We start from the raw sequence: 15,045 nt of genomic DNA, 5'->3' as shown, positions 1-15,045 counted from the left end.
TACGTCAGTCTTCAATCCCTTTAGATCTCAGTTGTCGCCACATCTCAAAAGCCATGCCAATATTTGCTCTTGTTTTAGCATGGATTATGTCGCTTTACCTTCTTGACTGCAGGCTATGTGCAGTTCAAGGTTTCTTGGTTTTGCTAAATGATAACCCCCTTGATGTCAATGATGATTGTCGTTTTAGACCTTTCTAGATTAAAAAAGCAGCCACCTAGATGAGCTTAAATACCGCAGAAAAGAAACTGCACTTGTAGTTACTCAGATGTAGTTAATTACTCCGTGTAGTAGCTGGGTCTTCTACGGACAGGACATAACCACATAATGACCTCAAACTGACATCTCCCGCGAAAGCAGACCTGACAGCTCAAATTATAAATAATTTTTATGAGCTGCTTACTTTTGTGAATCTGGGATTTGATTTTGATTTATTAAACAATAAATAGAGAAATACTCATTTGGCAAGGATAAAGTTAAAAACTTATTTCCATTGTAGTCCTTGATGTAAAGCACAAACTTCACTCCTAGAAACAGGTACAGTGGGATTGTATAGTATTATAAATAGAAAATTACAATAAACCTCCACATTTATGAAATTAACAATCACAATTAAATTCACACCAATCTAAGAACAAACTTAACGTTAATACTACAAGTAGGGTGGGTGTGGGACCGTTTTGAACACTGATGTACTTTCTCAATGTTTATTTTTTAACCCAAAAATGTTACTACAATAATTTAGATTCATGTTAATCTCTACTTATAAACTGTGTTGCAAATTTATACAAAATGAAATGTTAGGAAAGTTTAATGTAAAGAAATGTCATGAATATTTGGAACAAATATACTGTAACTTAAAAATGATCAATAGTTTATTTATAAATTAGCATTAACCTAGTTTAATAAATGCCACAAAATTGATGTTCATTGTTAGATCATGAGACAATGCACTAACAAATTAAACCTCATAAGTATAATTGGATAATTCAAAATTAGGAGATCATCTTTCTTAGTACTTAACTCTTATGCTGCGTTCACACCGAATGCGAATTGAGTGCCTGGAGCGAGTGGTTTTCATGTTAAATCAATGTAAAGACACGTTGACAAGCGTCTGGAGGTCTTGGGCGTGATTTTTGCCTCCCTTGCGCATCCAGTTTGTGTGAAAGAGGCAAATTGAGTGTCTTGCACGCTATGTACAAGTGATTTTTATTTGATGCTTTTTGTACATTCACACGTTTGAAGCGAATTTGCATCGAACGCTCGAGTTGAAAAATCTGAACTTTGGCATCTGTTCGCGCCGAGTTAACCAATCAGGAGCCTGCTTGCTGCTGTCACATGGTGAAGTGACGTGATAAACGGGGGCAGGCCCGCCCGGAGTCACTCATTCAACACGGAGGAACGACTGATATTGGCAGTGAGCAGTAATACGGAGCTATATGACACAAGTTCATATTTCTACAGAGACAGGAATAAAAAGGTCCTCGCTTGGAAGAGTGTCAGTGAGGAGATTGGGCAACTTGGTAAGTTGCAAATACTCCTTTCACTTTTGAGTCCCGTAATTGATGTATGCAACCAGTCATCTGCATACATACTTTTTATTTTATATATATGTATATGTTTTATATATATAAAGTATAACTTTAATTATTTATATATTTTAAAGCAAGTTCAAAACAATTTCACACTTGCATTTGAGCACTGTCTGTCACTCACACAGGCACAGATATTAGTCTCCCAATATCTAGACAATTTTGTTGTTTCAATAAAAAATGTAAACAGTTAATGTGAACATGAAGATCAGGTGTTATCCTTCTGCCTTCTCATTGCACTGTGTTGTATTTTTTATTTCACAGGCCAACAGAGGGAGGAGAGCCCCCCAGCGGCCCCATGAGTGGTCCCAGGATGGTCCGTCGGAGGTGGAGCAGACACTCATGGAGCTCCTGAGGCGACCTCCAGCCCCACCACCACCACCACATCAGTCCCCTGATGAGCACTTCCTCTTCAGCCTTCTGCCTTTTCTGCAGAGCATGCCGCCTCATACCAAAGAAATCATAAAATGTACAAATTGGCAATGGAAAACAGCACTATTGATCCACCCCAGTAGGCGTTAAAAAAAATTAGGCAGCAGGCTCTGCAGGAAACGCAGAATGCCCTCCTTCCTCTTCTCCTACATGTTGTTCTCCTCCACCTTCCAATGAGGTCTTTTTTATTCCTGTCTCTGTATGTAAATAGTTTGTACATATAGTACATTTTTCAGTTTATAATGTTATTTTATATGTTTGGCCTCAATAAATTATTTTGTAATGACTATGCCTGGTGTGGTTCTAATGCACAACAAAGCTAATATTTTATTACATCATAACTTGATTTCGATATGATCTCAAGTATATGAAACATTATTATTCTAATGTAAAGACAACCAACATACTTAAGTGTATAAGAACATCGATCTTGTCTGGACAGTGTTGTGCGAGAGAGAGAAAATCACTGGACATGTTAATTACTTTTGGAGGCTGGCTCCATTTATCATGAAAACAGAAATAAATTTAAGCCTATTTTACAGTAATAACTTAAATAAAGAAATGGCACAGACCTATAGAATTATTCAGGACATCAAAGAAGAAATGTCATTGTTAAGCTCTGTAAACTATGAATGGGACACTGAACACTTGTAGTTAAACATTTCTGAATGAAATGAAGAAAAACTCCAAATATGAGATTACAATGTTATATTAATAATAGGACTACTAATAATGTATGATTTTATCATTCTTGTATACTAATGTGAAAAACCTGCCATTTGAAAAAGTTAGTGACTCAGGGTCTAAACTTAATGTGCATGCTGTGGTGGACCTGACAGCCTGGACAGATAAATACATGACAGTATCACGTCTGCCAAGAGAATATTATAATGTTTAGAGTATAGCAATTGACTGCAATAGTACCACTTAATTTAAATAAAGTAAAAATCAAAATTTGACAAGGATTAATCAAACTGTGACTGAAAACTGAAGTTTTGGATTTTGGGTCTAATCCAAAAATAAAGTGGGTCTGAACTAGGGCTAAATTAGGACAACACCGGGTCTAATCTAAAACTAAAGTGGGTCTGAACCAGGACTAAATTAGGACAACACTGGGTCTAATCTAAAACTAAAGTGGGTCTGAACCAGGACTAAATTAGGACAACACCGGGTCTAATCTAAAACTAAAGTGGGTCTGAACCAGGACTAAATTAGGACAACACCGGGTCTAATCTAAAACTAAAGTGGGTCTGAACCAGGACTAAATTAGGACAACACCGGGTCTAATCTAAAACTAAAGTGGGTCTGAACCAGGACTAAATTAGGACAACACCGGGTCTAATCTAAAACTAAAGTGGGTCTGAACCAGGACTAAATTAGGGCAACACAGGGTCTAATCTAAAACTAAAGTGGGTCTGAACCAGGACTAAATTAGGACAACACCGGGTCTAATCTAAAACTAAAGTGGGTCTGAACCAGGACTAAATTAGGACAACACCGGGTCTAATCTAAAACTAAAGTGGGTCTGAACCAGGACTAAATTAGGGCAACACAGGGTCTAATCTAAAACTAAAGTGGGTCTGAACCAGGACTAAATTAGGGCAACACAGGGTCTAATCTAAAACTAAAGTGGGTCTGAACCAGGACTAAATTAGGACAACACCGGGTCTAATCTAAAACTAAAGTGGGTCTGAACCAGGACTAAATTAGGGCAACACAGGGTCTAATCTAAAACTAAAGTGGGTCTGAACCAGGACTAAATTAGGGCAACACAGGGTCTAATCTAAAACTAAAGTGGGTCTGAACCAGGACTAAATTAGGGCAACACAGGGTCTAATCTAAAACTAAAGTGGGTCTGAACCAGGACTAAATTAGGACAACACAGGGTCTAATCCAAAACTAAAGTGGGTCTGAACCAGGACTAAATTAGAGCAACACAGGGTCTAATCCAAAACTAAAGTGGGTCTGAACCAGGACTAAATTAGGGCAACACAGGGTCTAATCTAAAACTAAAGTGGGTCTGAACCAGGACTAAATTAGGGCAACACAGGGTCTAATCCAAAACTAAAGTGGGTCTGAACTAGGACTAAATTAGGGCAACACAGGGTCTAATCTAAAACTAAAGTGGGTCTGAACCAGGACTAAATTAGGGCAACACAGGGTCTAATCTAAAACTAAAGTGGGTCTGAACCAGGACTAAATTAGGGCAACACAGGGTCTAATCTAAAACTAAAGTAGGATTCAACCATGTCTAAACCACGATTATACCAGAACAAAAATAGGTCTAAATTATACTAAATCAGAACTTAAAATACAAAGACCTCCTGAGTATCACTAGAAAGAGCATCAACAGTGGTGTCCGTACCACAATTTGAGAAACATTGATAGCATAGCGTATATTAGCTTTTATATAATATACTGTATTTAAAATTTCATATATACTTATTAACCGAAGACAGATGGACAGGTGCTCTGCAACTGGGATAGAGCACTTGTAGTTGGTGTCCTGGAGGGGGATCCTCGCTCCGATGTGGGACAACAGATCATCAAACTGGCCACGGAACAGGCTAAAGTACCGCTTAAGCGCCTGATTTTTTTTTTTTTTTCTTCCCCAAACCAGTTCGGGCGGAAATCCCTCGATGAAGCCGATTCTAAACATTTCATTGGCCATGTTAATCACAATAATAATGCCTACACCCAACCCTGATCCCTAAACCTACTCGTCACTGTAACCTCAGCCAATGAAAATGGTTGCCGGGCAGGATTTCCACCAAACTGGTTTGGGGGGAAAAAATCACGCGCTGAAAGCAGGCGTCATCCATACGCAGCTCCTGGAGCAAGTGGTGAAGAAGCGAATTTTGCGTCAAACACTCGTTTTATACTCGCGAGAAGTTAATTTGATGCTTAATTCGCGTTTGGTGTGAACTCAGCATAAGGGTTTCTTTTTGTTGCTTTGACATGTTTTTGTGACTGTTTTAATATTTGTGTAATGTTATTTCAGCGTTGTCTCAAGGTTTCCTCGCGGTGGAGTGATCCAGTCACTTTCTTCCTGGAAGCAAAGGGCTCCGCCGGCGTGGACGTCAGTCTCTGCGCAGTCAGGCTGGGTTCCTCCTCCTGAGGTGGTGGACCTGACGCTGGACGAAGACCGGCACAGATATCTGCTGTGATCACACACACACGCGCTTAGATACACACTCTCATATACATGTGACTGGTGGGCTGAGTGACTCAAACCATAATGAACTTTGACTGTTGAATCTAAGAAACACAGTTTTCATTAAATGAAAAACTCTTCAAACTTTCTGTTCAACGCTTTCTTCTGATACACTTTGATATGCCTAATGAATGATTTGATACTGTGAGATCGTTATGTGAGTAAATAACACCAGGCTGGTAAGGGTTAGCGAGCGCATACTGTACTAAGTTCTCTTGATAGTCAGGTATCAAAGCTACTCCCTGAAATACTTAATACAGTCTTAGAAATTAAATATGGGGCTTCCTAAAATAAATTAATATACTACTGAATGTAAAAGGGTGAATCTCACAAAAACGGGTCATATTTCACTTCAAAATTGAATATAGAATTGATATTTAGCTTGAAGCTAAGAGGTATTAAAGATGTGTTTATGAAGTTTCGGCTCAAAATACCCTCATATCATGTTATATTTTTTAGTGGAAGGAAGAAAATGCTGCTTTCGTGCATGTATCTTTAAATGCAAATGAGCTGCTGAGGCCCCACCCTGCTTTCTAGAAGAGGGTGGAGCCTGTACAACTGTACAATGTTTCCTATCATCTGCCAAAAACTAAAACATCTGTTTGGTTTTGATTCTCATCTCTATCGTGTTCATGTGACATTGCAGTTCCTCATTATCTGCAAGATTTAAAGCCATAACAGTCAAAGCTTCTGATATATGGTTTTCTGATCGCGCACATCCGAAGCGTGCGCACAGAAAGCTGACGGCATGTCCCTTGAGTATTAAACTAACTTCTCTTTCACGTCTTATTGCGCTTAAACTGTCAAATACACACAAGGTTGTGTCAAAAACACCCAGAGTTTCACAAAAACGCAGTCTGTTATGTCTGAATATAAAAGGCAAGTAATGTGATCACGTGTATATTAGATCTGTTTATTAAAGGGACAGCAGTGAAATATACCTTCTGCTATACCTGCTGTTAATATGAATCAAACAAAAGAAAAATAGAAAATCACTCACTGCTCTTGACTGAATAACTTCAGTAGCTTTAATAACAATAAATATTTACTTGAATGCTGCTGTTAAACGCTCTGAGGAGGACATAAACATGGCGGACTATATACCGCTCTCTGAGGGGCGGGGTCTATGCTGATAGGGCGGAGTCTGTCAGCTGTCGCGTGCAGGGCTTGCATAGAAATTGCAAACGGCTTGTTCTGACTGAGATACTTTTTAAGTTTGATGGTTATTTGGGAAAAAATAGAGTATGGGTGGATTTTTAGCATTATAGGGTGGTTGTGTTTACACACTGCCAAAACACATTTATGTTCATACCATGTAAAAGTGGATTTTGCATAATAGATCCCCTTCAAGAGTTTTGATTTGTGCAATTTATTGTAATTTTGAAAAATACTGTAATTTGAACAACTATTTGAATTAACAAAGCTCTCAATTATATTTTCTGTAATATAATCTGTAAAAAGCATTATTGAGAATACTGGGAATTACAATAAACTCAAAAGTAAAACGTCTTAGAGTAATTTGGGGTTAAAAGTGTTTGAAAATTGTTTTTAAAAAGTAATGTAAATTTAAAGTCAATGGTCCTAAAAATAAGCTTCTTTTTTATGCAAAATATAATTTCATGGGGCTTTTTTGATTTTAAAGTGAAATAACACCTGAATGATTTTGTGAGATTCAGCTAAAAAATGTAATTCCTCCTCAAACCTCAGTCTTTTCGTCATGGCTAATCAGGGATGCTTTGCTTTCTCAGATCCTCAGATTTCAACGTCTTTTGAGTCACTTTGCCCCCACTGAAAAAAAACACCCACACTTCCATGATCCTGCTGTTGGCCCTCAGGAGTCGCTTGCTTGAACCGCACCAGCCACTGTTTTTGTGATGTAACTTCCTGTTAGCTGCTGAAGAGCTGTTAGTCGAGACATAACCACAAACCTGCTGGTCTTACTCTCACCGGAGCAAACGCCCCACTGCTCTGCGTGCGAGAGATTGTGTGTGTTCACTGTCAAACATTTGATGCTGCTGTGTGGGGAGAAGCCTTGGAGCATGTGTTCCTCACCCAATACCGCTTTCACAATACGTTTGCGTGCGTGCGTGCGAGTGTGTGTGTGTGTGTGTATCCTGAGCATTAGTTTTTCATCCTTCATTGTCATAGAAACAGGCCCTTGCTTTTATTATGCCAATGGAACTTATTCAAACACTCTGCTGGTCAAAAGGTTGGAATCATTACGATTTTTTTAATAGTATTAATCAGTATTTTCTGCTCTCCAAGGCTTGATTTATTTGATCAATAATACAGTAAAAATAGTAATACTGTGAAATATTATTGCAATTTAAAAGAAAAAAATTCTGTGTGAAAATTTTAATTTATTCCTGTGGTGAAAGCTGAATTTTCAGCATCATTACATCATTTCAGTGTCACATGATCCTTCAGAAATCATCTAAATATTAGAATTTTGCTGTATAATATTTAGGTGGAAACCTATTTTTGGTGAAATACACTACAAATCATCATTAGAATGATTTGTGAAGGATCATGTGAGACTGAAATGATGTAATGATGCTGAAAATTCAGCTTTGATCACAGGAATAAACTTATTTTGCGGTACTCAAATGTTGTTTTTACTGCATTTTTGATCAAATAAATCTAGCCTTGGTGAGCAGATGAGACTTCTTTCAAAACCATATAAAAATCTTAATGAATCCAAACTTTTGACTGGTAGTCTTTACACTTGTGAATACAATCAGTGTGTGATGAGGGAAGAAAAATACAGGTTTTTGTTTTCTAAATGGGGTCTAATTTGCATATAGACTTTTTACGCAATTTAACCACAACTTAGTTTTATATACATGTTTCTATGGTTGCATCATGATATCCCAGACACCACTGAAACTATTTATTGATATTTGCTGTGTTTTACTTGATGTTACGTATATGAATCATTTGTTCGAAGAGCAATATGAATATGCATCTCCAAAACTGCATATTAAAGGGATAGTTCGCCCTATAAATGAAAACTGTCATGTATTGACCCTCATGTCTTTTCAAAACCATATGACTTTCTTTCTGCCTTGTAACACAAAAGGCAATTTGAAGAACATGTATGCTTAAAAGTGGTCCATATGCAGCTCACAAGTCATATAGACTACTTTTATGGTGCTTTGTCATTTATGGAGAATGAAAGTCACTGTATGCTTTGTAAAAGAGCAGCGTAAACATCCTTCAAAACATCTCTTGTGTTCCTCAGAAGAAGAAAGTTATGTCGGTTTGGAATAACATTAGGGTGAGTTTATGGTGACAAAACACATTTATGGGTGTGCTGTTGATTTTAAGTTTGAGTCTTGGCAATATATTCAGTCTGTATAACATCAAATGTTTCCTTTTGTTTCTCTTCCTCACGATTGTTACTTGTCTGACCACTGTGTGTGAGGAGCACTCACTACCTGAATGTGAATTATTCTGCTTCTTTCAGCTTGTGTATCGCCCTCAGACCCTGCAGGACATTTCAGCGGCAGGTTTTAAAGCCGTGCTGGTGGCCGTTTTGGCTCTTTTAGCCCCGCCATAAACTGTGACCCGCCCCTCTACGAGTTCGATCGGCCCTTTACCTCTCTGTCAGTCACGTGAGGCGAATAACTCCTCCTCGAGAAAGGGGAAACGTAGTTCCAAAGCAGGAAAACAGATCGTAGCAGACTAATTAAAAAATTATAGTTCGCCTTAAAATGAAGTTATCATCGTTGACATTTAAAATGATTTTCTGTAAAAACAGAAATATGCGGAATACATGTTTGTGCAGCTCTTTTTTTATACAGTGAAAGTGAATAGGGATGGATGCTGTCAAAAACCAACCAACAGTTTTCTGAAGCCATATGATGATTTTGTGAGAAAATTACCATAAAATATTAAATCATATGACGTACGTTACATTGAAATTACTTTTCAACAGAGTAAATAAAACAGGTTATTGGAGAGCGTTTTAGAAGAAAATATGGTTGTTTTATTTGGTAACAGTTACACACTTTACATGTAGTTAATATAGTAATTACTGTAAATTGTGCTTAATTACATGCAACTAAACTAAACCACATCCTAGTCCTAAACCTATTGTAAGTACATGTAGTTAATAATTATTACTCAGTACTTAAATGTATAATTACTCTGTAACACGGACACATTAAAGGAATACTTCACCGCTTTTTCATATTAAACTGTTATTCCCTTAACTAAGACGAGTTGATACATCCCTCTCTCGTCTGAGTGTGTGCTCTTAATCTCTCTGACGCGCGGTGACGATCTGATAGCGTTTAGCTTAGCCCACTAAGCCCAGTTCATTCACTATGGTACCAAACAGAGATCAAGTCAGAAGGGACCAAACACCTCCACGTTTTCTCTATTTAAATACAGTTACACGAATAGTTGAACGATCAAGGATGACTAAGCTTTTCTAAGCGGATTAAAAAGTGAGAGTAATTAAATACTCTCTCATTTCTGTCAATAGGGGGGAGGGGGAGATGTGAGGGAAGATGTTTCAGACGGGACTTTTTACTCCGCCGAGTCGAAGTACTCAGAAGTGCTATTCCGCCATACATTATAGTTCTCCTTTTTAATCTGCTTAAAAAAGCAACATGTTTTATTTTATGTCACCATACTTGATCGTTCAACTACTCGTGTAACTGTATTTAAATAGAGAAAACGTGGAGGTGTTTGGTACTTCTTACTTGATCTCTGTTTGGTACCATAGTGAATGAACTGGGCTTAGTGGGCTAAGCTAAACGCTATCAGATCGTCACCGCGCGTCAGAGAGATTAAGAGCACGCACTCAGACGAGAGAGGGGTGTATCAACTCGTTTTAGTTAAGGGAATAACAGTTTAATATGGAAAAGCGGTAAAGTATCCATTTAAAGGATTAGCTCACTTCAAATAGAACATTTCAATTTTCATTTAAAATTTACTAACATTTCCCATCTCATCCAAGATGTTCACGTTTTTTTTTTTTTTCTCCAGTCGAAAAAGAAATGAAGTTTTTTAAGGAAAACCTTTGAGGATTTTCCTCCATATAATAGACTTCAGTGGCAACCAAGGTTGAAGGTCCAGATCAATGCAGTTTCAAAGGGTTCGGTGCGATCCAAGCGGAGAAATAGGGTCTTATGTAGTGAAACCATCGGTCATTTTCAAGAACAAAGTAAAATGTATATGCTTTTTAACCACGAATGCGCGACTTCAGTGTTGTGATTATTCACAGCGTTTGACGTCATCACGTCGGATAGGTCACGCGTGACATTCGTGGAATTACCGACCCAGTGCTGAAAAACTCCTCATGTTCTCCTCAAACTTCAAAATCGTCCAACATTTTTGTCTTATCGTTATTTTTGTAAAGGGCGTTTGATTTAGTCTTTTCAGGTTCGTTTTAACACGGCCGGTACTTCCATGAACGTCATTGCCGTGACCTCATTGCCTTTTTCAGCATTCTTGGTTAAAAAGTAAATAAATAGTTATTTTTTGTTGAAAATGACTGATGGTTTCACTTGATAAGACCCTATTCCTGCATTGAAACTGCATTGATTTGAACCTTCAACCCGTTGGTTGACATTGAAGACCATTGTGTGGAGAAAAATCCTGGAATGTTTTCCTCAAAAAACTTTCTTTTCGACTGAAGAAAGACAGACATGAACATCTTGGATGACATTAGGGTTAGTAAATTATCAGGAAATGTTCATTTTAAAGTGAGCTAATCCTTTCAGATAGTGTTAACCCTTTATTTTACGGTGGCATAGTTACATAGTACTTAGTAAGCACAGAGTAATATTAATTTACTACATGTACTTACTATAGGGTTATGGGTTTGGTTGAAAGTTAGATACAAAATGTACTGTTATTACAATAGTAAACATGTTGTAATGTGTAACTATGTGAAAATTGCACACACTTTTTTTTTGTATTTGTCTCGTTTACTTTTGTTGTTTGAAAGAGCTGCATGAACATTTTGCAAATTACATTTTTTATTGAACTGTTCCTTTAAGATGCATCCCTCCCAGCAAATTCCTTTTCAATCTCTCCAACTTTGTTTTCTCTGCCTTCAAAAGTGAAAGCAGTTGCTGGACCAGCTGTTGTCTCATGTTCAGGCTGCTTGTGTGAAGGAGAGGAAACCCTTTCAGAGTTAAAAGTGGGCACATCTGTCACCAGTGACTGAACACTACGATAGCAGAATGGGTTATATCTAAGAACATGGAGATGTTTCCTACACCCTTCCAGGATGAAGTGATGCATTTGGAGCTGATGCTTTAAAGGGATAGTTCGCTCATATGCACCCCCTCATGTCATTCTAAACCTGTATGACTTTCTTCTCTGGGACCCAAAGATGTTTAGCAGAATGTCCCTCTGCTCTTTACCAGGTCTTTGGGGACGGATGCTGTCCTTCTGAGGTCATAATTGAAGAACAGATCTGAATGGAAGGTGTCATTCAATAAAATCACCACCACAGCTTTCATTTTAACTTGTGCATATTCATATTAGGGCCTACTGTTCAAAAGTTTGGGGTCAGTGGGATTTTTCCCCAGCAAGGACACATTAACTTGATCAGAAGTGACAGTAAAAGCATTTATAATGTTACAAAAGATTTCTGTTTTTTTTTTTTAAAAATTGCTTTCATCAGAGTCCTATACAAAATGACAAAAACAGGAAGCAGCACATCTGTTTTCAATACAGATAATAATCAGAAATGCACCAATCAGCACATTAGAATGATTTCTGAAGGATTATGTGACACTGAAGACTGGTGTAATTATAATAATATATTACAATATTACTGTTTTTACTGTATTTTTGATTAAATAATCGCAGCCTTGGTAAGCAAAAAAAAACTGACTAAGCTTTTGAACAGTAGTGTATTTTATGTTTCGGTTATTAGGCTGAACTAATGGCTTCAGAAATCGTGTTTTTTGGCATTTTTGTCCCCAAAAACTGTAATTGTAAGGAAAACAACATTGCGATTCTGCACGAATCAGTTTCTATCTTCCCTGGATGAATCAAACGGGTTTGGAACCACATGACGATGAGTAAAATATGGCATTTGACATTGTGAAATGTTTTCTCCCACACACACACACGCACCAGCATATCCGGCTCTCTATTTCTTAGTTAAGCACTTTTAAATGTTACGTTTCAAATTTCATTTCTAAAGGAGTTCTAAAGTTCTAAAGCCTCTGTGACGTCATCATCCTCTCCTGTGTTTTGTCTCCCGCTCCGTTGTCTAGTGTTTCCTGCTGGAATGTTTAGTAGTTTAATACAGATTTAGGCATCCAAAAGCAGCAATAATTCAGAGAGCAGAGGGACAGTGAACTCAATATAAGTCATGTGACGCGAGGGGTTTGGGTTCGTTAGATTTCCATTTCGTTTGAAAAACACTTTCCCTTTAATTGAATCGTGCTACTCAGTTTTGGGTTCATTTCAACAGTATTTCAAATTAACAGCAAAAGTGTTCATATTTTTTGCTTCCGCAAGTCTTTCTTCCTTTAAACATTTATGTAGAATAAAATGAAACTATTTTAAGATAAATAAATAGAGATATTTAAAGATTAACATTGTGCGTGTGTGTTTTCATTTATTGAAATGAGTTAACAGAAAAAAGTGTTTAACTTGTGAATGTAACAGTTAAACAGCTACAGCTCACAGACCTTTTATAATCCAGACTGCGGTGTGGGAAAGCAGCCTGTGACCTCTGACCTCTGGGGGTCACAGATAGGCAGCTGCCACAGGAGGGTCTGTTCATCCCTAATGACAAAGAAATAGGGGTTCCTCTCATACAGACGCCCGCAGCTGTATGCTAATGTCAGCTCAGTCTGCTGGCTTTACATCAGAGAAAGTTTTGTGGTATGAATTAAGTTCTGCTATTTATAGCCAAGACATTAGAAGAGGCTTAATTCAGTCAGTGTAATGTTTTTAGGCAAAAAAAAACTGCTCAAGAAACATTTATGATTTTTATTAATGTTGAAAACACTGCAATTCTCTGGCAGCATGACGACAGATGTCGTTAAGAACCTATGATAGTTTGATTAAAAAGTATGTTTGAGACTAAAGACTATGCTATATAGATCTGGCTACAATATAGAGCCTATAGTTTTTTTAATAATCCCTATTTCTATCCCTAACACACTGACATAACAGTACAGAATGGCTGTTTCGGCATTATCCTAGTACATCTTATACAATAAACATTGTATAAGAGAGGCTCTTGGGAGCATGTGTAAACATCACATGGATTATTCTGGTGAAACCGGATCAAGTCCTTCACAAAAAACAAAAAAAAAAGCTTTCATAGACAACCTAGGAAATCTGAAGGTCTCTTTTTTTAAAGTTTCATTACATCCTGTTCACGCATTGGCAATGCAACAAGCGATTAATACATGAATGTCCTTACATGAATGTATTAGAAGTCAAGTAAAATATAAGTACAGTGACTGTTAGGGAAAGGATTCTTTATAACAAGCAGTGTAAGTGATGTTAAATGAGATGTGTTACTTTATAATTGGAGGAACAGAGAGGCTGGGGTCTTCACAGGGGTCATGGTGAGAAGTATGAACAGAAGGAGCAGAGATAATCACGGCTCAGACCCCTGCGTGTGTGTGTTTGGGGGAAGGGGTTCAGGGTAAGGACCGACATATGGAGTGTATAGTCTTTCAAAGCAACCAACCCCCCGATATGGCCAACAGGCCGTGTCTGTCTGACCGTGATTCTCTGGCGCTCCTTTAAATGAGATTTTTACAAATTCTAAACAACAGGTTGATCATGTTTCTGTTGGTATATATGTGCTACAAACATCAAATCTGAAACTGACAACAGTTGCCCTACAGACCATTCAAAATGCATGACTGTCAAAGTAACACACATATGCTTGTGTGTATACGTGTGTTTGTGTGTACACAAATTGGTGCTGTGCTAAAAGTTATTCTTTGGCTCGTAATCATAGGGGAACCACTTTAGGTGCTGTATAACACCAAATCTTGGTGCTTTAGCAGTTCTTCGGGATGACTGAGGTGCTATATAGCACTGCTCCTGTATCAGAACTTAGGCTACCATTTGACAAAGATAAAGATGCTGTAGAGCAACTTTAAAGATATGGTGCTATAGCAGCAAAAGAGGTTTCCCTATGATTTACCGGCCAAGACCCACTTTTAGTGTTATATAGCACCATTTTTTTAGAATGTGTGCGTGCGCGCGTGTGTGTGTGTGTCCTACACTGTAAAAAAAAATTGGTTGGTTTTTGTTGGTTTAACTTAAATAAGTAAGTAACCTGGTTGCCTTAAAATTGTGAGTTCATTGAAATTAAAACTTTGAGTTGATACAATGAAGGAAATTAGTTTAATAAATAGAAACTCAAAATATTTTTGAATCTGAACGATATAAAAAATTTGATAAATCATGAAAATAGCACTATTTGGCATGTTTCACTGCATTATCAGAAATAAAACACACACAATTACCCAATATGCTTACAAAGTCTTTTAACAATATTTTAATAAAGGTTGTCGAATCTCAAAAAAAAATTTCATTGTATTAACTCAAAATTTTAATTTCAGTGAACTCAAAATTTTAAGGCAACCAGGTAACTTTTTTTCTAAATAATTTTTTACAGTGTATTGATGTGTGTAATTGTGTTAAATGTATTATTTATTTATTTTAATTTAATAAGAAATTATGTTAATCAACATTTTTTTTATTTCAATCTAATTTAATCTGTTTAATAGAATAATAACTACTATTTTTAATCACAGTTTTATTACATTTATTTTAATCTTATTTGTTTATTTATTTAATTTTCCA

At 37.1% G+C, this 15,045-nt stretch overlaps 1 protein-coding gene and 1 long non-coding RNA gene across 9 annotated transcripts in view; one reads left to right on the top strand and one right to left on the bottom strand.

Moving 5' to 3' along the window:
• Positions 1-8,567, top strand: part of ark2n (arkadia (rnf111) N-terminal like PKA signaling regulator 2n) — a 28,117-nt gene extending 19,550 nt beyond the window's left edge. For 3 of the 8 annotated variants that reach the window (XM_067424693.1, XM_067424695.1, XM_067424694.1), the window contains one exon: positions 1,462-1,847. In XM_067424693.1, the coding sequence (XP_067280794.1) occupies positions 1,462-1,783 (322 nt within the window). In that variant the 3' untranslated portion in view covers positions 1,784-1,847. The other 5 variants (XM_067424697.1, XM_067424701.1, XM_067424700.1 and 2 more) reach the window with 3 other exon arrangements.
• The window catches only part of LOC137047128 (uncharacterized), a 32,259-nt gene continuing 22,260 nt past the window's right edge, over positions 5,047-15,045 (bottom strand). Inside the window, exon 3 of the long non-coding RNA XR_010899149.1 lies at positions 5,047-5,182. This is a non-coding gene — a long non-coding RNA (uncharacterized lncRNA). The remainder of the gene's footprint in view (positions 5,183-15,045) is intronic.

Source organism: Pseudorasbora parva, chromosome 18 (assembly GCF_024679245.1).
Source record: "Pseudorasbora parva isolate DD20220531a chromosome 18, ASM2467924v1, whole genome shotgun sequence".
In the NCBI taxonomy this organism is placed as follows: domain Eukaryota; kingdom Metazoa; phylum Chordata; class Actinopteri; order Cypriniformes; family Gobionidae; genus Pseudorasbora; species Pseudorasbora parva.
The sequence above is the reverse complement of the archived record's forward strand: the minus strand, read 5'-3'. Positions and strand labels throughout refer to the sequence as shown.